Source organism: Aplidium turbinatum, chromosome 1 (genome assembly GCF_918807975.1).
Source record: "Aplidium turbinatum chromosome 1, kaAplTurb1.1, whole genome shotgun sequence".
In the NCBI taxonomy this organism is placed as follows: Eukaryota; Metazoa; Chordata; class Ascidiacea; order Aplousobranchia; family Polyclinidae; genus Aplidium; species Aplidium turbinatum.
Window position 1 is genome coordinate 21782913 of NC_137472.1, and position 25863 is coordinate 21808775.

Consider the following 25863-nt stretch of genomic DNA (forward strand, 5'->3'; position numbering starts at 1 on the left):
AAGAATATCTTTCTCACTGGCGCCAAACAGTGGATTGGATTATTATATGCGTCGCTCAGTTAATACGGTTATGCGCCTACAACAGACAGAAAAACAAGCCAAGTAGATTGAATCTGAACGCGGTCTTGAGTTCTGTTAGTTTATTGTGGCAGATAGGTTGCAAGATTACAAGTCAGAAGATCACAAGGTCACAAGATCACAAGTTGCAAGTCGAAGGTTCAGTCACATAGGTTGCAGGTCGCAAGGTCGGCCACAAGGTTGCAGGTCGCAAGGTCTACGGGGTTGCAGGCCGCAAGGTCGTTTAACAAACTTAGTGGGCAGATATAGGCTACTTCAATTCTAGATAGAGCTGGTGATTATAGTTCAGACTCATCGAGACAGCAATCAGGGCTTGAAGTGATAATCCGTACAAACAATAATCCAATAATAATAGTCGTAACAGTCATACAGCAATTGATTCTACTAGTGCATCTTATTCAAATAGAATACAAAATTTACAGTTAGTAAATGGTCAAGAAATATTTAACATAAAGTTTCTCAATTTATGCTTTAAGAGTTAAGATTTAAACATCTCGTTTTACCAAATGCAGCTAATACAAAACTCAAAGAGAATTTCTGGTCTACGCTCTCAAACGTTCGCTTTGCTACGCCTTTTATGCTGAATTGCTGATATTGCAAAACACAAAGAAGATGCGCTATATAAAGACAACGATAAGAAAAAATAGCTTCAGTAATATGCCTTGGTTGAAGAAAGCAAGCGGATAACAATCGTTCGCTGACGTTCATACAACATCTTTCAAGATGCGGCGAAAGCTTCGAAGAAATGTTGTGCTACACCAAGTATTTACAATTCACATACAGACAACGACATTTAGACGTTGAATTACCGTTGGCCGTGCTATGCCAACGTTTAAATGGATGATGAAAAACAACGATTAATTTTCAGCCCACAAGATGACATAAGTTGTTTTTTAGGGCAATGGAAGTTAAAAATAGCATTTTAAAACAACACACTACAGATATTCTGGTGCCGTTTCATGAGTCACAATCCCTGCAAGCCCAGTCTCTTGTCTAGAAACTGACAGCAATTATTTAACTTGTTTTTTCGGGAAGAATAAGGAATTGCTAAAAATGTAAATTGTTTTTGTACAATTCGATAGACAACTAACTCCGTGGAGAGAGATATATGGATTTAAGTAAAACACAAACTTTATGTCTGTAAAAGTAACGTAATAATTCTATCAACACGAAAACACGATTGACGTTTCAGAGGTTTTCTTAAAACAACAAAGAATAGAGTGGCTGCTACTTGACATGTTATTCAAGTCGATTATAAAATTAACACACTCCCGGCCCGAAGAAGGGCATATAGGCCTTCTTCTCATGAAAAGTAAATTTTATCAATCCATTAGTAAAATGCTGAACTTCGGATTGCTTGGCATTAGGCTACAGTATACAATATACATATTACAATAAGCACATACAGTTAGTTACAATAATAGTTAAAATACATCAAGAAAAAGTTCTGAAACTCCGCAGTTCATCTATCGTCCTTTGCATCTCATCATCTTGATCTAGACGGCGTTCTCGTCCTCACCTTCAAACGGAACAATGACGCAAAGTTTGGTGATTGGACGTTTGAGTGTTCCTGTCGAAGTTTTGACCATGACCACTCTCACATTTCCGAATTTATCGGGAAATGTCTCTGTAATCCTACCGAGCGGCCATTTTTGTCGCGGTGTTAAAGTGTCACTGAGCAATACAATGTCTCCCGTTTTAATGTTGGCATTCCTGGAACGCCATTTTGGTCGAGAAATTATCGATCGGGGGTATTCCTGTACCCATCTTCTCCAGAAACAGTCGGCGAGATACTGCACAGCCCGATATCGGTCACTATGCAAGCAGTCCTTTTCGGTTGAATATAGCGGGGGCAAACTGGGGTTGGTATTTAATTTTAACAAGTGATTAGGTGTCAGGGGTAGATCTTCATCTGCGCCGAGTTTAACTTCAGTTAGTGGCCTGGAGTTTACAATGTCCTCAACTTCAAGCAAGAGAGTGTGAAGAGTGTCATCATCTAATGGGCGCTTTGGTAAAATATTTAGAAGTACTTGTCGGACGGTCCTTATCATTCTTTCCCATCCACCCCCCATATGGCTTGCTAGGGGTGGGTTAAATTCCCATTCGACTCCTTCCTGTCGAAGATAATCGTGAATTTGTTTTTTGTTCCAATTTTGAAGTTCTCTTTTCAGCGTTCTGTGGCAACCGACGAAGTTACTTCCGTTGTCGGAAAAGATCTTGGTAATTGGTCCACGGCGAGCAATGAATCGTCGCAAAGCGTTCATGAATGAGTTGGTAGTTAAATCTGGCGCCAACTCTAGATGTATGGCTCTAGTAGTTAAGCAAGTAAACAGGCAGCCGTATCTTTTCACGTCACTTCTCCTTTGGCGGACGATTATTGGTCCAAAGTAGTCAACTCCAGTACTGTTGCGAAATGGAGGCTCTGAAATTTGAAGTCGTGCTTCTGGAAGTTCAGCCATAAATTGCACTCCTGGCTTTGCGGTTCTACGTCGACAGCGTAAACACCTGTTCAGTAATTTTCGAACAGCAACTTTTCCATTCAGAATCCAGTATTTATGAGCCAGTAGGTTGATTGTGTGAGATGCACCAAAATGTTTCGCCTTTTCAGCGTGGAAATAGTCGATGATTAAATCCGTTAGGTGTCGACCCGGAGCAAGAATGGCTGGATGTTTCGATTCGTAAGGTAAGTTTGCCTTGTCAAGTCTACCTCCGACTCGAAGAGTGTTACCGTCCAGGATTGGGTTTAACTTCTCCATCGGCGCGAGTTGAGTCTTTGTTTGTTTTGGTCGTTCTCCTTTTGGCAGTGACAAGAACCATGCCGGAAAGGCTTGGCGTTGTTCGTAACGCACTAACTCATTTTCAGCAAACTGGAGTTCAGACACTTGGATCGGATTTTGGGTGAGGTTTGAAGTGATTTCGTCGCCACGTATTCGAGCAAGCAGGTAGGCCTTGACTCGTAGTAACCATGCTGTAGCAAGCTTTAGGTGATGCAGTGACGAAAAGTGGGAGATGAGTACATCAGTTCCTGTTGAAGATTTGTTATTTGTACCAATAGTGAACGAAGTTACCTTCTGGCGCCGTTCAGGTTGAAACTTGGTGTAGATATCGTCGTGTTGTGGTGGCTTAACGGATTGTTGAGGCCATTCGGTTGGCGGCTTCTTTAAAAAGTCTGGCCCATTTAGCCAATGACCAGATTGTAGTAGAGCTTCAGCCGTCATACCTCGAGATGCCTGATCTGCTGGGTTGAGGGCCGTTGGTACATGATGCCAGTCGTACACTTTGGTATGACCTAGAATTTTCTGTAGGCGATTGCGAGTGAAGGTTGGAAAACGTTTCGTATCAGCGTACAAGCTTTGCAGGACAATCATGGAATCTGTCCAAAAAATGCATGGACAATCACTTAGCTCGAGCTCTTGTTTAACGGTCCGAGCCAGGTTGACGGTGTCCAAAGCAGCTTCTAATTCTAGGCGCGGGATCGTGTGTCTTCCAGCGCCGGGTAGAAGGGATTTTCCTGTAACAAGACTGCAAAGAACGGTTGAATCAGGTAATATTGAACGTAGATAGCACACAGATCCCCTAGCTAATGTTGAAGCGTCGGAGAAGAAGTGAAGTTGAACTTCCGGGGTCGCAGTGGTGGACTTCAGCTTGTAGCAGCGAGGTATACGAATCTCTTTTAGACGTTCTAAAGTGTTTTCCCATGATCTCCACCTTTTTAGAGTGTTTGACTCAGCAGGGTCGTCCCACCCTACCTTTGCTAGACAAAGTTCACTGTATATGAGTCTAGCTTCAAGAACTACTGGGGCTACTAATCCCAATGGATCAAACAATGCATTTGTTACTGATAGCACTTGCCTTTTAGTCAACGGTTTTGTAGACGGCTCTACGTTGAATCGAAATTCGTCGGTTTGTACGTCCCATTCCATGCCCAGGACGCGTTGCTTTGGCCCTTCTCCAGGCAGCTGATTCTTTATCGATTTGGACTTTTCTTCATCAGGGATAGAATTCATTACCTTATCGCTGGTGGATAGCCATTTTGTTAGTTTGAACCCAGACATGCCAAGGATTGCTCGTAAGTCTTTTACGAGCTTACATGCACTTTCATCGTTTTCAGCTGTTAGCAGCGCATCATCGACGTAGAATGACGTCAGTAAGGTTTGAGCGACATGAGGGTCGAACAACTTTCCATGCTCTCGAGCGGTTTCACGCAAGCAGAATGTTGCTACAGAAGGAGAGCATTTTGCTCCAAACAAGTGTACCTTTGTTCTGTACACGGTGGGTTCACGCGTTAGATCGCCGCCCTTCCACCAATAAAAACGCAATGCATCGCGGTCACATGGTGAAACTTTTACTTGGTGAAACATTGCTTCAATGTCAGAGACTATTGCAATTCGGCCTTTGCGAAATCGCATTAATACACCGACCAAAGAATTGTTTAGGTCGGGACCGGACATGAGGTAATCGTTTAAGCATCGATTGTGAGAGGTAGCAGCGCAGTCAAACACGACACGTACCTTGTCTGGCTTTTTTGGGTTGATAACTGGGTGATGCGGTATATACCATTTCCGATTAGTGTTGTCGATGTCGTCTTCTGGTATTTCTTCAGTGTAGCCCTTCTCTAGATTTGACTCCATTTGATCAATGTATTTTTCTAAAAGAGAATTGTCTGCAAGCAGACGTTTCTTTAAGCTTTTCAGGCGCTTTTGCGCCATCTCGCGGCTGTCAGGAAGCTTAGCACAGTCATTGCGCCATAAAAGTGGCAGCTGATAGTGACCATCAGAGCGGGTTAACCGTCTGCACATCATGTCGTAGGCAATTGGGTCTTCACGAGAAAATTTAAAACCAAATTCTTGTAGTTCTCTATGAGATTGCAAGAATTTCATAAGGCTTTCCATGTCGAATAAGTCTGTGTCGACTGAAGGTGAAATTGTTTCTCCTTCGTCGGTTATGATTAAGTCCTGGATGTCTTCGGTATCTACGGGCCACTTAGCGCCTCTAACAAGAAGGCTTGTGCTATTTTCCTTTGGACAAGGGGCATCTTTGAAGTGTGAGCCACGGAGAAGCCAACCTAGTGGAGTGCGGATGGCATCTGGACTTTCGTTCGGACGTGGCGAAAATCTGCTTTCCAGACATCGATGGGTAACTGCATAGTTATTGCCAATCAATAACATTACTGAGCAATTTTCGACTGCAGGCAAATCAATACCTTGCAGATATTGATATGCTTGCAGTGTTTTCGGCTTTGGGCTCAGTTGTGGATCAACAGGGATTTTGTTGACTACGACGACTTCTTGTAGCTCGAAGTCTTGTTCTTCATCTAAAGATGACACTATAAAGGAGACGATGGGGGCTTCCAGACGTTGAGGACTTTCAGACGATAGCGTCTGGAGAGCAAAACTACGCTCACACTCTGGTTTGGTATCCAGAAGTTTTATTAATTCTTCTTCGCAGAACGTACGGTCAGAACCAGAGTCTAGCAGCGCATAGGTTTCGACGGTTTTTTCACCACAAGTTACCTTTACGGGAACGATGTCCAGGTACGAGTTTTGGCTAGCTAGCTCTTCCGGTTCTGAGCGCACGGCGAAGTTAGGCGCTTTTACAAATGTGTTGTCATGGCGACTGCGAGGAGTACGGTGCCATTGGTCGCTCATAACTTTAGAATCCCAATGGTGGTCATTGCGACGGAAGGTATCGTCTTTTGTCCGTATTGCAGGTCTTGACATACCTTGTTCTGAAAGATTAGGTGAATGTAGGAGAGTGTTATGTTGCCTGCTCCCGCAACGGTCTATCTGGCACGAAAACCTTGAAGTACACGCTGAACTTAAATGGTTTGGGCTTAGGCATTGTTTACATAAGCCTTTTTCTTCGACAAGGCGTACTCGTTGTCGATAAGACAGAGCACGGAATTTTTTACATCGAAACACACTATGAAAGGCATCCAAGCAGCATGCACATTTCCAATCCTCCTGCCGTTTGTTAGGCTTAGTTAAAGGAGGTTTTGGGTTTTGTACAAAGTTTGTGCTAAATGAAGATACCTTATTTTTTCCAGATTGTGGTACACTGGACTTGTGTGGATTACTCGATAGTAGCTTTCGACCGTAGACGGAGTTTGCATTCATAGTATTCTCTTCTATGAATGCTACGAAGTCAAGAAATCCAGCTGGTTTCTTGCCTTCATTGTTTTCTATTATCACACATGATTTCTTTATCCAATCTAATTGCATGGTGTGTGGCAATTTTTCCACCAACATCGTGATAAAATTGACGCTGTCTAAGCTGACGGCAGACACCTTGCCATCAGGCGTGCGAAATAAGGAAGCACTGCAGCGATTTAAAAGCACAGACAATTTTGTGAGACGTTCTGGGTCGTACCGCGTGAATTTCGGTACGTTAGTAAGAACTTCTTCACAGGCCTGGGCTATAATATGGGGCTCACCATACCTGTGACGAAGTTCTTCTATTGCTAACTGGTAGTTATTTCTGCGGTCAGGACAGTCTGCAAAGTGCTGGATCTGTTCCTGAACACCCCTGCCGCAATGTTGCAAAAGAAATGACAACTTCTTTTCTGAGGGAAGCCAACTGCCAACATGAGTCTCAAACCGGTGTTGAAAGGCACGAAAGTCCATGGGGTCTCCTTCGAACTTTCTTATGTCAGGCTTGGGAAGTAGTCGCTCACTGACTTCGGCCTGAAATTCATATGGGTTAATACGTCGAGATTGAAAAACATCGATGTCGGGGTTTGAGTACCTCATATCCCGGCTACTGTAGCTTGGATGTCCGAAGTGGGGTTCGTCATTAATTTCGAAGTTATTTGGGCGTGACGGGCTCGTGGAAAACGCGACTTTGGCTCTTTCTTGAGTTACATTGTCATTATAGCTTCGTTCGTTTTGTTGAGATAAAGCTAAAGTTTGATCATTTGATCGCAAATTATGATGATTTTGTGAAACATTAATTATTTGTTCAGGGTTTGAGACGTGGGGCGGAATTGACAGGTGACGAACGCTTCTTACAGAACCTTCCTGAGAATTTGCTTCCCACACATCTGCTTCTACCCTAGCCGCTTCTAAAAGTCGAAGGTCTTCAGCTGCGGCTTGGTCAGCTTTCAATTTCGCTTCTTGTTCTGCTTTCTCCAGTTTTAGTTGCCTCTCACGTTGTTCTTGTTGCAGTTTTAATTGCCTTTCACGCTCTGCTTGTTCCAGTTTTAATTGTCTCTCACGCTCTGCTTGTTCCCGTTTCAATTGCCTCTCGCGCTCTGCTTCGAGACGACGCTGCTCATTATGCTGCACCGCTAGTCGTGCAAGTTCTAATTTAGCTTGCAACGCCTTTTGCTTAGAGCTTCTGTTGGAGCTTGTTGTCGTCGTTCTGCGGCTTCCAGTTCTGGAGCCCGATTTCGAATGGTGAGAGACATTGAAAAGATGCAAAGAGTGAGCCTGACTACTCTCGTGTTCGTCCTGTTCTTGTAGCCAGCTGTCGACTTGGGCCATGAACTCGCCTTTACCTCGAATGTAATCATCTTTTGTAAGAGTGGAAGATTCGAGCAAAGGCGTGTCATCGGGCATGTCAGTGCAGAGATTCATAAGGGCGCTGAACAACTTGTCTAGGTCACGAAGCCGGGCACGCACTGTTGTTGCACAATGAGGACTTTTCATTAAATTGTTGATTTCTAAATAGAAATCGCTTAATTGCTTGGCCGCATCAGAAAGAGTTTCAGCGGCCATTTTGCTGTAGAGTTTTCCGCTTCTTAGCATACAACGCGTTTGAAGGCAGAAAAGATAAAAAACCAAGCGAGAATTTTGCTGGTTAAGTTTGTTAAACCGTGTAGAATTTTGACGCGAATTCTACGTTAAAGAATATCTTTCTCACTGGCGCCAAACAGTGGATTGGATTATTATATGCGTCGCTCAGTTAATACGGTTATGCGCCTACAACAGACAGAAAAACAAGCCAAGTAGATTGAATCTGAACGCGGTCTTGAGTTCTGTTAGTTTATTGTGGCAGATAGGTTGCAAGATTACAAGTCAGAAGATCACAAGGTCACAAGATCACAAGTTGCAAGTCGAAGGTTCAGTCACATAGGTTGCAGGTCGCAAGGTCGGCCACAAGGTTGCAGGTCGCAAGGTCTACGGGGTTGCAGGCCGCAAGGTCGTTTAACAAACTTAGTGGGCAGATATAGGCTACTTCAATTCTAGATAGAGCTGGTGATTATAGTTCAGACTCACCGAGACAGCAATCAGGGCTTGAAGTGATAATCCGTACAAACAATAATCCAATAATAATAGTCGTAACAGTCATACAGCAATTGATTCTACTAGTGCATCTTATTCAAATAGAATACAAAATTTACAGTTAGTAAATGGTCAAGAAATATTTAACATAAAGTTTCTCAATTTATGCTTTAAGAGTTAAGATTTAAACATCTCGTTTTACCAAATGCAGCTAATACAAAACTCAAAGAGAATTTCTGGTCTACGCTCTCAAACGTTCGCTTTGCTACGCCTTTTATGCTGAATTGCTGATATTGCAAAACACAAAGAAGATGCGCTATATAAAGACAACGATAAGAAAAAATAGCTTCAGTAATATGCCTTGGTTGAAGAAAGCAAGCGGATAACAATCGTTCGCTGACGTTCATACAACATCTTTCAAGATGCGGCGAAAGCTTCGAAGAAATGTTGTGCTACACCAAGTATTTACAATTCACATACAGACAACGACATTTAGACGTTGAATTACCGTTGGCCGTGCTATGCCAACGTTTAAATGGATGATGAAAAACAACGATTAATTTTCAGCCCACAAGATGACATAAGTTGTTTTTTAGGGCAATGGAAGTTAAAAATAGCATTTTAAAACAACACACTACAGATATTCTGGTGCCGTTTCATGAGTCACAATCCCTGCAAGCCCAGTCTCTTGTCTAGAAACTGACAGCAATTATTTAACTTGTTTTTTCGGGAAGAATAAGGAATTGCTAAAAATGTAAATTGTTTTTGTACAATTCGATAGACAACTAACTCCGTGGAGAGAGATATATGGATTTAAGTAAAACACAAACTTTATGTCTGTAAAAGTAACGTAATAATTCTATCAACACGAAAACACGATTGACGTTTCAGAGGTTTTCTTAAAACAACAAAGAATAGAGTGGCTGCTACTTGACATGTTATTCAAGTCGATTATAAAATTAACACCCTTGCTGACTGGGAACTAAGCTTTAAAATTCGAGATTTTCAAGGTAAAAGCTTCAGGAAACTTGTCACTTTTTGAATTTCTTTTGTAGGCTGTATTGTAAAACTTAGATTGCCCTTGCTACACTTGCAAGTGTTGATTGTAGGCCTATTTTTACAAATTACTATCGATGAAATAAAAGTTTTATTTTTTCTCTTTCTTTTCTGGTTTTGGTGGCTGAGCATTTTTAAGCTAACCTAGTGTTTTCCAAACAATGTTTTATCCAGGGGCGTACCTCAAGAGAAGCATTGCTTCCCCTGTCAAAATTGAAAAAGAGAAGATGATATTTTTCAGTAGGCTAAAACGATTTCGTAATTTCTTTACCTGAATACGAATTAAAGCAGCTTCTAACCAGGGATATCTATAACTACGGGATTGGAAACTCTGTGGAACTGAAAACCATTTTATACACCAGTAGCGTCACTTTTCTTTGTGCGCTGCTGTGATAAATAATCACGTAAATTGACCACAAAGGGCAGCAAGTAGTAGGCTAATTAAACAACCAAAAGTGTAACAATCAATTCACCTGCTGTAAATTGTAAGGATTACGCTTGCCTGGTTTGTTTATTTGTTTGTATTCCATTAGCGTAGTCATGTTGTATTTTGTTTGCTGCTTAAAAAAATTCAAGAATGACTATTGGTTATAGTTCTGATGACATCTTGAACGTATTGGTTTCGTATTGGATTGGTCTGTGAACAAGTTGATGATACAACAGCATATTTCACTGATTGCTGAACACTCCTCATTTACTTCTGATCCGATTTGCAGCACGCAAAATGCTAAAGATCAACAGTAGGCGGTTTTTGGACTCGTTGCATTCAATCATTTTTTGTATTCATCGTTTTTTTTCTAGCAGCGTAAATGTACTTTTATAATCAATTAAGTTTTAATATGAGTGTACATTTTGTATTATTATTGTAAAATCGAATTTTGTATATCTTTTAGTCGGTATTTTGTTTTGTTAATCTTTCTGTAGTCGTAGTAATGTGATGACCTTACTGATGTATAGCACTGGATAGAGTTTCCAATCCCGTAGTTATAGATATCCCTGCTTCTAACTCATGTCCCGTATGATTTCAGCTCGGTTTTAATTTTAAAAAAGTTGGAAGTTTACGGATCGAAGCAAAGATTCGTATCGCATCTCTTGCTCTCGTTTTTGCTATACGAAGAAACAAGTAAGAAACAAAGGAAAAAAAGCAGCGCAAAGCTTGCGCAATTTACGTTTCTTTTAACTAATCTGTGGAAGCAATTTTTGAACTTCTTACTCTGTCGCAGGGTTGCCAGATGCCAGATTGTCAGATGTTGCTTTTTTTAGTCTGTTGGCCTTATAAATTATACATTTGGCCTTTTTCTAGATTTGGCCTTAAATTTTTATTTTTTTTAAATTAACTCTTCAAAATGCACAATAATCAATATTTCTCATATATCATAACCTTACCAGATGAAACCATATTCACCATTGTTGTGGCCGTGCTAACTACTGATATATAGCCTACTACATAATTTTTCATTCAGGCACGTTTTAAACCTTTCAAGGTTTTGCCACCTTTTCTCGTTCGTTAACGTGCTGGTAGGTTTATATCGATTTTTGTAGTTGTATCTTTTTCGTCCCGGACGCGTTAATGACGAAAAATAAAATGATTGATTGATTGATTGATTAATAGTCGTAATGTGGCGGATTAAAACTCATCCGCTACAGTCCTTTGGTCACAACGATAAATCATAATCTCTTCGTGGGAAAATTGTAACACAAATTTTCCGGATTCGTTCGTCTGTATGCAATGACCAAAAGAAACACTCTTCTGAAAACGTCTATTCAAGAATTGTATTTCTGTAAAAATAGCCCCAAGGCTGTCGAAGAATGGAGGAAACACCGTACCCACTAAAACTTGTCACTACAATACAAATTACTGAGATAAAGACGGAAATTTAGTCTAGTCTAGTTGGTAAGCACAAGCAAAACCGTTTTAAATATGCGACCAACTTTTCAAGCAACAATTTTAAGAATGAGAGAATAGATTACGATATTTCAAACGCACGTAACCATCTTCTGTGACGTAATAATGATAAGCATTATGAAGCTATTCAAGCGCCTGTTAAGTTTGGCTTACACCATATATCGTAATTCAAGATTTAACGATGAAGTAGCCTAATGCTTTACAGGTGTGACAAAGGTGATGCAATCTTTGCTTATTTCTAGCAATAGTCCATATAACGTAAAACGTCAGGTTCAGTAGACAACGGTTTTATGTGACGTTTGATTTGTACAGAGATTGTCCGTAACATCCTTTTATGCTTGCTATTTTTCGGGTTACTTTTAGAATTATTTTTGCTACAATTTATTAAAATCCGCTACAAGTCATAAAATATATGTAGGCTACATTTTATTATTTTTAATAGAAACAAGTAAATATTCATTTGGCCTTTTTTGTCCAATATTTTCCTTGTTTTGGCCTTTTTTTGTATTATTTTGGCTTTAAAACCTTTTCATAGTCTGGCAACTCTGCTCTGTTGGGTATTGTGCCAAGTAGGCAACGCAATGAGAAAGTCTAAGGCGCAGTTAGGGTTACATCGGCCTCGTAAGCAAACGTTTGAGACCAATGTTGGCTTTACACTTATCCTGGCTGGATAGACTTTGACATAAGATAGGTGGTCACAGCGGTAAACCATAATATCTTCGTGGGAAAGTTGTAACATAAAATTCTTGGATCCTTTCGTCTGTATGCGATGACACCGAAAAAATACTCTTCTGAAAACGTCTTTCAAGAATTGTATTTCATCAAAAAATAGCCAACAGGCTGTCGAAAAATGTGAGTAACACCGTACCCACTAAAACTTGTCACTACAATACAAATTACTAGGATAAAAGACGGAAATTTGGTCTAGTTGGTAAGCACAAGCAAAACAGTTTTAAAATTCGACCAACCTTCCAACAACCATTCTAAAATGACGAAACTGACTTGGGATATTTCAAACGCACGTAACCAGCTTCTGTGACGTACCAGTGATAAACATTATGAAGCAATCCCCACAGGTGTTCAAAGAGATTGTGCAATGTTTTACACGTCTTACGAAGTATGTTGCAATCTCTGCTCATTTTTTAAAATATTCCATGACGTAAGTTATGTGACGTTTGATTTGTAGAACGATTGTCCATAACATAGCAGCCCCTAGTTATGAGAGTTTGACATGGCATAACTAAAAAAGAATTGACGACAATCGTGAGCCAATAAATAAAAACACACGATACACAAATTGTTTGAATCACTCACGGTTAGGTTAAAACGCAAATACAAAGGTATGCAAAGAATGAACAACAACAAGAATAATACACGACGATACATGAAATTGGTACCATAGGTACACGCTATAGCGATACATGAAATTGGTACCATAGGTACACGCTATATACAATGGTTGCGATAATAACCGACTGTTCTGGGCTCAGACAAATGTCGGCCACCGCAGACAGAACTAGGCTCAAACCCTAACTCTTAAGTGTTCTTTACGGGGACGAGGCACAAAATAACCCTCAACACGTAGTCTACTTTCACTTCCCCCGTACTCTCACCATAGTTGCAAACGGCAACTTTAGCTCTCCGAACCACAGGCTTCCCTTTCCTAATTTGTGGGACCACTTCATGCACCCTCCCAAGTTGATACTTCCGGCGTTTACCAATGTCTTGGAGAGAACCCACCACTACAAGTTGACCAGGCTCCAAATTCTCGGCCATTTTTAACCATTTTTTCGGTCCCTGAAGCCCTGGCAAGTAAAAATCGATCCATTACTCCAAAACTGCTGAGAAAGTGACAAATTGAACCGATAATCCCTTCTTAGTTGGTCACGATCATGTGGTTGCCCAACAGCACAGTATGGGTCTAAATATGGGGTCAAAAGTGAGGCAGTGGTGATGACAGTAAAATCCCTAGATTCGTCACTCAAAGGTACCAAAGGGCGTTCGTTCACGATCCGAACGGCACTGCCTGTGTACGTAAGCAGTTCAATAAAATTGAGCTTACGTATTGAAGTGTCCAAAATGTGAAAAAAGTACTTGGTCGTATCGGCCACGAAACCAAATCTACAGGTCACGGGGCGCTATCAGAAGTAATGTTTTGCCCCCTTCACAGTTTTTTGCGCCGCTAGGTTTTGATCGCCCAGCTACACGTAATTTGAGTGGTTGTGAGAGGCGTGTCGCGTCTACTCATTTTAACGTTTGTGAGGATCGTGATCGGGCTGTGCATGTGACTGAGCCCACTCAGCCCCTTTAAGGATGTAGCTTGTCTTCTCCCGCTAACTCGAGTTCTCAACAGCAGGATTGCTTTTTTGAATACCAAAATAGTAGGACGTTTTTTGATAAGGCGGCCTTGATTGGTTACGATGGTAATAATATGACATTTATCTTCTTTAAAAACCGTATTACGGCCTTGATGGCAACTTCGCCTTTTAAAGGGAACTCGTTTGACTTTGTTACAAGCAGCTTGTGTTAGAACAGCTTCTCAAACGATTGCTAATTTGGTTTCCGACACTCCTGGCTTGTCAGAGGAAGACAGGATAGAAATGTTGTTAGCTCGCTTGTCCCAACGTTTTGGAGTTCGTGGAGGTCTTTTTGCCGAACCCAGGGATATCTAGAGAAGGGGATATGAAGGCTCGCAGCGATTTTCTTATTCTCATGACACTACCAGGGCGGTAGTTTGTAGTGCTTTAAACATGTGGTTCTTTTTAAAATCGTAAAAGTTTTATAGTGCAGCTGGTACAATGAGCTACAGAAGACAGTGAGCAAATGTCACATAGAGTATATTTAAAGAATACTTGTTTACAAAGACAGTTGAAAAGTTAATAGTAAGCTGTTTTTTATAACAAAGCCTTTGCAGAAGGCTAGATGTAAAGCAAGTATATGGGTAGTTGAATTAACAAGCAACCACGAGCATGCTGTGAATATCCAGGCCTGATGTTAATAGCGCAATGCAAGTTATCATAACAAGATTTATTAAACTACTATCAGTGCCAATTGTCATTTTACGATAAACACAGATTATTTACAATGAACAGAATCCCTTCTATTGTCAGACGTAATAAAAGCCTTCGTATCCCCTTGTTTAGATATCCCTGGCCGAACCAGAAATTAGGAAGTATCGCTATGGTAGCAAATTGACTTCGATCTCTTCTAGTGATTTGAAAGAGTTTAAAGATGAATTGTCGCAGTGCCTGCTTTATGCGCAAGCTTATGGTCAGCGTGATAAATTGGAAGGACGTTTTGTTTTGGATTTGTCTAAGCGACTCCCGTTTGATGCTAAACAACGCTATCTTGACTATTTAGGTGATCATTATGGTAGCACTAATGAGCCTACTTTTCAGAGTTTATTCGATTTTGTAGTACGGGAGGAAATGCGCAAGTCGACTGATTTTAGCATTATGCTAATGGGCGATTCTGGTGAGTCGCAGCATTTTAAAAAGTTTGGCAAAGGAAAATTGCCTTCATGTCCGGTTAGGCAGACGTCGGTAAAACCCCATGACAATGTGATGTCGCAGTACTTGACTGCTGTTGGCGCACCGCGTGGTGGTGAGGCCAGACGTAGAGACCTACCGGCATGTATGTATTGTTCGTCACGTGGTCAAGTAGAATATCATTTTTTGTCTAATTGTAAAGATTTTTTGCGCTTGACACCTAAAGATCGGAGAGATGTTATCATGAAAGCTGGAAAATGCTTGAATTGTTTGCGCCAGCATATGGTTAGGGACTGTGTTCATGCAAACAACTGCCATAAGTGTGGGCCTAACAACGATGGGAAACACTTTTTTCTCTTGCATGATTTTTATGTGACGTCACGTGATTCTCTGGATTCGGTCGGCAAAGATGATGCTGGTGCCAGAGTTCCTGTGCGTAATGTTAAGATTGGAAATGTTAAAGCAGCCTTTAACCGCATTACTGCTGCTCGTGTTTTGAATCCAAAACGGGTATAAATCGAAGTTGGTGTATTGTCAGCATGATCCTGGTTCGCAGTTGACGTTTGTTTCGAGTGATTTGGTGAGCGAACTTGGCCTTAAACCGTATGACAAAGCGTCGTTTAAAATAGATACTCTGGCTGGTCAGAAACCTACTTGTGCTAACCTTGTTAAACTCAACGTCAAGTCGTTAGAGACGGATGAACTGTTTTGTGATATAACTTCGGTGGTTAACCCAGCTTGGGCTGACGATGTTAAAACTTTATCGCATAAGCAGGATTTAAGTGGTTTTCGTCATTTTCATGACGTGAATATGTTTCATTTAAGTGAATGTAGTACTGTAGATGTACTGATTGCTGGTAACGACAACGCTTATTTAATGTGGGCTAAAGAAGACAGTCTTGGTCAAAACCGTAATGAACCACATGCTTTACTCACTCCACTCGGTTGGTTGGCTTGTGGTGGTAAGTCACTGGCCACAGCGGTAAACCATAATCTCTTCGTGGGAAAATTGTAACATAAGATTCCCGGATCCGTTCGTCTGTATGCAATAACCGCAAAAAACACTCTTCTGGAAACGTCTATTCGAGAATTGTATTTCTGTAAAAATAGCCTCAAAGCTGTCGAAATTGGGATGCAACGCGATACACCACTAAACTTGTCACTACAATACCGATTACTTGGATAAAAGACGGAAATTTGGTCCAGCTGGCAAGCACTAAGCAAAACAGTTAAATATGCGACCAACTCTCAAGTAACAATTTTACGAATGACAAAAATAATTTGCAATATCTCAAACGCACGTAGGCAGTTACTGTGACGTAATAATGATAAGCAATGATAAGTTATTCAAGCACCTGTTCAAGCCTGGCCCACACCTGCTCAAGTCTAGCTCACACCTGCTCAAGTTTGGCTTACAGCTGTTTTGTAATTAAAGATTCAACGATGATGCAATGCTATGCTGCAGCTGCAATGCTTCACAGGTCCTGCAAACGACTCTGCAATCCGCTCATTTTTAGCAATAGTCCATTACGTCAGACGCCAAGATTCAGTAGACCTGAACGGTTTTATATGACGTTTGATATGAAAATTGTCCGTAACATAGCGGCCCCTAGTTATGACAGTCTAACATGGCATAACTAAAAAAAAATTTAAGGACAATTTTGAGCCAATGAATAAAAACACACGATACACAAATTGTTTGAACCACTCACGTTTAAGTTAATACGCAAATACAAAGGGCATGCAAAGAATGAACAGCGATAAGAATAATACACGACGATACATGAAATTGGTACCATAAGTACACGCTAAATTGACGCTATATACAATGGTTGCAATAATAACCGACTGTTCTGGGCTCAGACAAATGTCGGCCACCGCAAACAAAACCAGGCTCAAACCCTAACACTTAGGTGTTCTTTACCGGGGCGAGGCACGAAATATCCCTCAACACGTAGTCTACTTTCACTTTCCCCGTACTCTCATCATAGTTGCAAACGGCAACTTTAGCTCTACGAACCACAGGCTTCTCTTTCCTAATTTGTGGGACCACTTCATGCACCCTCCCAAGTTGATACTTCCCACGTTTACCAATGTCTTGGAGAGAACCCACCACTACAAGTTGACCAGGCTCCAAATTCTCGGCCATTTTTAACCATTTTTTCCGTCCTTGAAGCCCTGGCAAGTAAAAATTGATCCATTTACTCCAAAACTGCTGAGAAAGTGACAAATTGAACCGATAATCCCTTCTTAGTTGGTCACGATCATGTGGTTGCCCAACAGCACAGTATGGGGTCAAAAGTGAGGCAGGGATGATGACAGTAAAATCCCTAGATTCGTCACTCAAAGGTACCAAAGGGCGTTCGTTCACGATCCGAACGGCACTGCCTGTGTACGTAAGCAGTTCAATAAAATTGAGCTTACGTATTGAAGAGTCCAAAATGTGAAAAAATGCAATTTTAAATTGTTTTACCATTGCCTCCCAGGCGCCACCTTGCGCCGGAGCATACGGAGGTATAAATTCCCAGTTTATCTCCCTCTGTCTCAGGGCGTTGTGAAATTCAGCTGATTCTATCAACTCGGGTAACTTCTTAGATCCTGCCTGAAAGGTTCTTCCATTATCGGAATAGATAGCATTAACCTGCCCACGTAAATCTGTAAACCTAGTAAAGGCAAGTAAAAAATCACTCAGCGACAATGATGTAACCAGCTCAACATGAATAGCTCGAGATGCCATACATGTGAACAAGAGTCCCAAGCTTTCTTGTGGCTCCTACTTTCAACAAAGGTTAAAGGTCCAAGATAGTCTAAGCCGCAATCAAAAAAGGGTTTCCTATGCGCAGTTGTGCGAGACAAAGGTAAATCAGACATGAGCTGCCTTATAGGCCGCGCTTTCTCAATCGCACATACACCACAGTCATTAAGATACCTCTTCATCGAGGCATTACCATTAGCGATCCAAAACTTCTGTCACGTAGACAACAAAGTGTGCTGTACTCCACAGTGCGCATTTCGATTATGATGCGACAGTACAACAAGCCTAGTGAAAGGGTGTTTCGAAGGCAAAACAATCGGATGCTTTGCTTCCAGAGAGATCTCGGGAGAATTACTTAAGCGCCCTTCAATGCGGATTACACCAGCATCATCTACACAAGGTCTGTACTTTTTAAGCAAACGCAATTCTTTCACGCGTTCCTCCTCACGTTGCGAAGCGCCAACACTACCCCGCTTTATCACTTCCTCAAGAGCATCCGGCGATCGTTTGGTCATTAAATGTACCACATCGCCATACACGCTCTTCTGAACAAACTTCACAGTCAACACTAAGGCTCTATTAAGATAAGAAGCGTCCAGTTTTGGCTTCACAAAGCTACGCTTTCTCGTTTTACAATACAAAAATTCAACAAAAGCAACCAAATAAGCGATTCTCTTTTTCATAACATACAAAAAAGGTGCGGCCTCGATCAATCTGTGAAGGCCACCTTGTCCAACGTCAAGCGACTCCTCTTCGTCACGAAGATATAGGCTATGGACAGTAGGGTGGAGTGAAAAAAAAATTTTTTTGAAATTCAAAAATCAGTAGTTTTCAAGTCCTGACAAATATGCCAAAAACACCAGAAAAAATGAATTTGGGGGGCTAGTGGCTGGTTGCCGGCTGAAAAATGGTGGCAACCCCCCAAATTCATTTTTTTTGGTGTTTTTGGCATATTTGTCAGGACTTGAAAACTACTGATTTTTGAATTTCAAAAAAATTTTTTTTTCACTCCACCCTAATGGACAGGTACTGGAGTGGCGTTTTCTACAGATGGAATTTCTTCACCCTGATAAAGAAGACTAGAACCATTCAACCACAACTCTCGAAATTCTTTCTTTGTAATAAGATTTGGCCGTGTGCCAACATCAGCTGGGTTCATATCGGTAGGGCAAAAACGCCAATCCTGGGTTCCAGACAACAATAAAATATGCTCAACTCGACGCGTAATACACTTATTCAAACGTAAATCAGGGTTTTTAACCCACTGCAACACAGTACGAGAATCACACCAAAAATACTTAAGGCAGTCGGGAATCTTCAATGCCTCGTAGGCCTGCTTCACGAGTCTTGCTGTATTCAAAGCGGCAACAAGCTCTTTCCTAGCTATCGGCCAAGAAAACTGATTTTTTACAACAATGGTAGATTTAGCCAAAACGAAAGACACACTAGGAACTCCATTAACCAGTCTACGTAAGTAAACAACAGAAGAGAAAGCTTGATTCGAAGCATCACTAAACCCATGTAATTGATAAGAAACAACATCATCCGGAGTACACACACCAGAGTTTGCAAAATACCATCTCGGTAACGAAAAATCCTTAAGCAGGTCCAAAGAACAAAGCTACGACTCCCACTCTTTTACAAAGCTATCAGGGACCTCGGTGTCCCAATCAAACTTATCTATTGCCAATTGCTGAAGTATCAGGCGTGCTTTTAGAAAAAATGGCGCTCCAAAGCCTAGCGGATCAAAATTTTGACCAAGCTGACTGAGCATACTTCTGCGGGTGTGTTTAGCTAAGGGCTTTAAAGAACATGCGATAAGCATCTCGTCGGACTCGGTTTGCCACACACAACCCAATGTCTTCGCTGATGGCAAAGTCATATTTTCAGTCTGAAAGTCAATGTCACGAATCAAAGGTGAAAGCATCTCATTATCCAAATTTGACAAGACAATCATAGCCTCCTAAGTCTAAGCTATCAGCCGAAAATATAAAATCATCCATGTAGCCTACATATTATTTGCAATATTGCAGAGAGTTAGATCACCAGCACCGCTGGGATTCTGCTCGATCATTTTCTTTATAGCCAAGCAAGCGATATATGGGCTACTTTTTATTCCCCAAGGGTGTACACAAAAACGAAAGGGTACCATTCTACCATTTTCAAAGTCATCATCTTCAAACCACAATGTACGAAACAAATCCCTCTGCGACTCAGTTAACTTTATTTGAAAGAAGCATTTAGTCACATCAGCTATGAGACCAAATCTATCAAGCCGAAATCTAGCCAAGACATCTACCAGAGGGTTTAACAAGTCAGGACCCGAAAACATTACATCATTAACACAAGTTCCTCGAAATTCAGACTTGCCATCGTGAACAATGCGCTTTTTTGATTGTGACGTCAGAAAGTATGGTAAATACCACTCAAATCCCTTTACATTTTCTGCTTTACCAGCACGCTCAATATAGCCATTAGATTTAAGATCCTTCATGGTGTCAGCAAGGAAATCACGAAGTTCAGGTTGTTTTAAAGCCTTCTTCCTTAAAGCAGCAGCTCTATCTGACGCCAACACAAAATTGTTAGGTAAATCAATATCTTCCTTCAACGGTACAGGTATCTCAAATCGAGCATCTTTCAACTCAATATTCGGTTCAACAAGTTCTCTAGCCACATTATCATTGCGAGACAATTCACAGGTTTCATTTTGCAAGGTCAAATCCTGAATGACTTTATTCAGGTCTGCTATTTCCATATCACGAAAGTCAATTTTACGCTGAAAGCCAGAGATGACATCCTCCTCTGAAGACGTCTGCACTCTGCACACATTAGCAACGCTTTCACTTAAGGGTGACTTACCACCACAAGCCAACCATCCGAGAGGAGTGAGTAAAGCATGTGGTTCACTACGATTTTCACCAACACGCTCTTCTTTAGCCCACATCAAATAAGCGTTGTCGTTGCCAATCAGTACATCTACAGTACTACAATCATTCAAATGAAACATATTCACGTTATGAAAATGACGGAAACCACTTAAATCCTGCTTATGCGATAAAGTTTTAACATTGTCAGCCCAAGCTGGGTTAACCACCGAAGTTATATCACAAAACAGTTCATCCGTCTCTAACGACTGGATGTTGAGTTTAACAAGGTCAGCACAAGTAGCTTTCTGACCAGCCAGAGTATCCATTTTAAACGACGCTTTGTCATACGGTTTAAGGCCAAGTTCGCTCACCAAATCACTCGAAATAAACGTCAACTGCGAACCAAGATCATGCTGACAATACACCAATTTCGATTTGCCAGTCATTGGATTCAAAACACGAGCAGCAGTAATGCGGTTAAAGGCTGCTTTAACATTTCCAATCTTAACATTACGCACAGGAACTCTGGCACCAGCATCATCTTTACCGACCGAATCCAGAGAATCACATGACGTCACATAAAAATCATGCAGAAGAAAAAAGTGTTTCCTATCGTTGTTAGGCCCACATTGACGACAGTTGTTTGCATGATTACAGTCCCTAACCATATGCTGGCGCAAACAATTCAAGCATTTGCCAGCTTTCACAATAACATCTCTCCGATCTTTAGGTGTCAAGCGCAAAAAATCTTTATAATTAGACAAAAAGTGATATTCAACTTGACCACGTGACGAACAATAAATGCATGCCGGTAGGTTTTTACGTCTGGCCTCACCACCACGCGGTGCGCCAACAGCAGTCGAGTACTCCGAACTACCTGACATGACATTATCATGGGGTTTTACCGACGTCTGCCTAACCGGACATGAAGGTAACTTTCCTTTGCCAAACTTTTTAAAATGCTGCGACTCACCAGAATCGCCCATTAGCATAATGCTAAAATCAGTCGACTTGTGCGTTTCCTCCCGTACTACAAAATCGAATAAACTCTGAAAAGTAGGCTCATCAGTGCTACTATACTGATCACCTAAAAAGTCAAGATAACGCTGCTTAGCGTCAAACGGGAATCGCTTAGACAAATCCAAAACAAATCGTCCTTCCAATTTATCACGCTGACCATAAGCTTGCGCGTAAAGCAGACACTGTGACAATTCATCTTTAAACTCTTTCAAATCACTGGAAGAGATAGAAGTCAATTTGCTACCATAGCGATACTTCCTAATTTCTGGTTTGGCGAAAAGACCTACACGAACTCCAAAACGTTGGGACAAGCGAGCTAACGACATTTCTATCCTGTCTTCCTCTGACAAGCCAGGAGTGTCAGAAACTAAATTAGCAATCGTTTGCGCAGCTGTCCTAACACAAGCTGCTTGTAACAAAATCAAACGAGTTCCTTTAAAGGGCGAAGATGCCATCAAGGCCGTAACACGATTTTTAAAGAAGACAAATGTCATATTAGCCTATTATCATCGTAACCAATCAAGGCCGCCTTATCGAAAAACGTCCTACTATTTTGGTATTTAAAAAAGCAATCCTGCTGTTGAGAACTCGATTTAGCGGGAGAAGACAAGCTATATCCCTTAAGAGGCTGAGGGGGCTCAGTCACAAACACAGCCCGATCACGCTCCTTACACAAGTTAAATTCAGGAGACGCGACACGCCTCTCACAACCACCCAAATTACGTGTAGCTAGGCGATCAAAAACTACTGGCGCAGAAAACTGTGAAGAGGGCAAAGCATTACTGCTAATGGCGGCCCCGTGACCTGTACACTCTGGGGCAGGAGTTCGGCTAAAATTTGCTGGCCTTGCCTTTAGATTCTTTGAAAGATCCTTAGCTGCGGCCCCAAGACCTCCTGAAACAGCTTGAAAACATATTGATTGTACTGGTCCACTTACAGATTGAACAGGCGTCTGGAAAAGGTTATGTAAATTTAACCGCGATTGATGTTCACTTCTGGAATGCCTAGAAGAGCCCTTCTTAGAGCTACGTCGGGAGCCAGCCTCTGATCGATATTCAGCTAAAGCTACCTCCTTACGTTGTTCAGCTCTCAACTGGGCGTCTTTGAGTGCGAACTCAGCAGCTTTCGCTTCGGCCTCAGCTCTCGCGGCAGCCTCAGCTCGTATGGTCTCAGCTCTCGCGGTTGCCTCAGCTCGTATGGCTTCAGCTCTGGCTGCGGCCTCAGCAACTCTCGCTTCGGTCTCGGCTTGTATCTGGAGCTCCTCTCGTCTTAGCTGCAGGTTAATTTGTGCCACTATCCGTGACGAGCTCTCAGACATCCTAGTGCTTACATTTGAGGCGCTATCCTCAGGATGTATGTCAGCATCCAACATATCTGAGAACTCTCTTACTTTTTGTTCGAAGTTATTTTTTAACGAGTTAAATTCGGTATCTACCCTATCACGAAGTTCTGCCAAAATTGCAGAGTTAAAAATTTTACTCAAAAGAGCATGGAAATGCCTTAATTCCTCTTCTAAAGTAGATAAATTAGATTGAAAAATTAACAGTTCCTGCTTATCACTCAAAGAACCTAGGGCTACAGAAAGTTCTCCAATTTGAGTCAAAATATCCCTTCTAAGATGCCGGGCCTCTCGAACTGACTTAGCCTCATCGTTACTGGGTCCCTCCCCAGAATGGCCTGCCCGACCGCAAAGAACATCATCAGGCTTAAACTCAGTCGAGTCGACGGCGGCCGAGTCCCTGTCACCACCGAGTGTAGACATATTAAATGTTGGGGCTAAATTTAACAATTAAAAAATTAAGTTACACAAACACACAAAATTATTACAGTAGTTATAAAAAACTTAACTGCAATGACCGTAAGAATACAAAAAGAATTTGAATGCACAATACCGTAGTTGTAGGGGTATATGAAGTCCTAAAGTTTCACAAAACTTGCTTGGATTCGTCCTCTTGAATCTTCAAGCACAGATCGATAGTCTTTAATTTTCTTTCTTGCTAATGAATGTTAATGTTGCTTCCAGATGAAATGATAAACTTCTTCAGATTTTTTATTTTTCTTGCTAAAGAGCCAACAAAGAAACGCCTTTAATTTTTATCTTGAAGTTCTTCAGTACCAACTGAGAAGAAAACGGCTTTAATCTTTTGCTTCTGTAGACTACCAACCAACAAGATCGTCTTATTTTGCTTCTGTAGCCTACCAACTAACAAGATCGTCTTTTATTCTTTCTTTGTGCTTCTAAGTTCCAACTGACAACAACGTCTTTTATTATTTTGCTTCTGTACCAAACACTAGACAGAGTAACGTCTTTTATTCTTAATGGTCACAGCGGTAAACCATAATCTCTTCGTGGGAAAATTGTAACATAAGATTCCTGGATTCGTTCGTCTGTATGCAATGACCGCAAGAAACACTCTTCTGGAAACGTCTATTCGAGAATTGTGTTTGTGTAAAAATAGCCTCAAAGCTGTCGAAATTGGGATGCAACGCGATACACCACTAAACTTGTCACTACAAAACAGATTACTTGGATAAAAGACGGAAATTTGGTCCAGCTGGCAAGCACTAAGCAAAACAGTTAAATATGCGACCAACTTTCAAGTAACAATTTTACGAATGACAAAAATAATTTGCAATATCTCAAACGCACGTAGGCAGTTACTGTGACGTAATAATGATAGGCAATGATAAGTTATTCAAGCACCAGTTCAAGCCTGGCCCACACCTGCTCAAGTCTAGCTCACACCTGCTCAAGTTTGGCTTACAGCTGTTTTGTAATTAAAGATTCAACGATGATGCAATGCTATGCTGCAGCTGCAATGCTTCACAGGTCCTGCAAACGACTCTGCAATCCGCTCATTTTTAGCAATAGTCCATTACGTCAGACGCCAAGATTCAGTAGACCTGAAAGGTTTTATATGACGTTTGATATGAAAATTGTCCGTAACAGTCACCCTTAGATGAAAGCGTTGCTAACGTGTGCAGAGTGCAGACGTCTTCAGAGTCGGACGTCATCTCTGACTTTCAGCGTAAAATTGAGTCTCGTGATATGGAAATAGCAGACCTGAATAAAGTTATTTCAAAATGAAACCTGTGAATTGTCTCGCAATGACATTTTGGCTAGAGAACTTGTTGAACCGAATATTGAGTTGAAAGATGGTCGATTTGAGATACCTGTACCGTTGAAGGAAGATATTGATTTACCTAACAATTATGTGTTGGCGTTGGATAGAGCTGCTGCTTTAAGGAAGAAGGCTTTAAAACAACCTGAACTTCGTGATTTCCTTACAGACACCATGAAGGATCTTAAATCTAATGGTTATATTGAGCGTGCTGTTGAAGCAAGAAATGTAAAAGGATTTGAGTGGTATTTATCATACTTTGTGACGTCACAATTAAAAAAGCGCATTGTTCATGATGGCAAGTCTGAATTTCGAGGAACTTGTGTTAATGATGTAATGTTTTCTTGTTCTGACTTGTTAAACCCTCTGGCAGATGTCTTGGCTAGATTTCGGCTTAGTAGATTTGGTTTCGTGGCCGATATGACTAAGTACTTTTTTCACATTTTGGACGCTTCAATACGCAAGCCCAATTTTATTGAACTGCTTACGTACACGAGCAGTGCCGTTCGGATCGTGAACGAACGCCCTTTGGTACCTTTGAGTGACGACTCTAGGGAATTTACTGTCATCACCCCTGCCTCATTTTTGACCCCATATTTAGACCCATACTGTGCTGTTGGGAAACCACATGATCGTGACCAACTAAGAAGGTCACGATCATGTGGTCACGATCACCAACCAACCAATTTGTCACTTTCTCAGCAGTTTTGGAGTAATGGATAGATTTTTACTTGCCAGGGCTTCAGGGACGGAAAAAATGGTTAAAAATGGCCGAGAATTTGGAGCCTGGTCAACTTGTAGTGGTGGGTTCTCTCCAAGACATTGGTAAACGCCGGAAGTATCAACTTGGGAGGGTGCATGAAGTGGTCTCACAAATTAGAAAAGGGAAGCCTGTGGTTCGGAGAGCTAAAGTTGCCGTTTGCAACTATGATGAGAGTACGGGGGAAGTGAAAGTAGACTACGTGTTGAGGGATATTTCGTGCCTCGTCCCGGTAAAGAACACCTAAGAGTTAGGGTTTGAGCCTAGTTCTGTCTGCGGTGGCCGACATTTGTCTGAGCCCAGAACAGTCGGTTATTATCGCAACCATTGTATATAGCGTGTACCTATGGTACCAATTTCATGTATTGTCGTGTATTATTCTTATTGTTGTTCATTCTTTGCATGCCCTTTGTATTTGCGTATTAACCTAACCGTGAGTGATTCAAACAATTTAGTTATGGCGTGTTTTTATTTATTGGCTCACGATTGTCGTCAATTTTTTTTTAGTTATGCCATGTCAGACCGTCATAACTAGGGGCTGCCATGTTACGGACAATCGTTCTACAAATCAAACGTCACATAACTTACG

The 25863-nt window shown here is 41.3% G+C and overlaps 1 protein-coding gene across 1 annotated transcript; it reads right to left on the reverse strand.

The window, feature by feature from the left end:
* Positions 1 to 1574: 1574 nt before the first annotated feature.
* Positions 1575 to 7793, reverse strand: LOC145788250 (uncharacterized). The gene has a single exon (XM_082600030.1). The coding sequence runs from the start codon at positions 7791 to 7793 to the stop codon at positions 1575 to 1577; it is 6219 nt and encodes a 2072-aa protein (XP_082456156.1).
* Positions 7794 to 25863: the final 18070 nt, after the last annotated feature.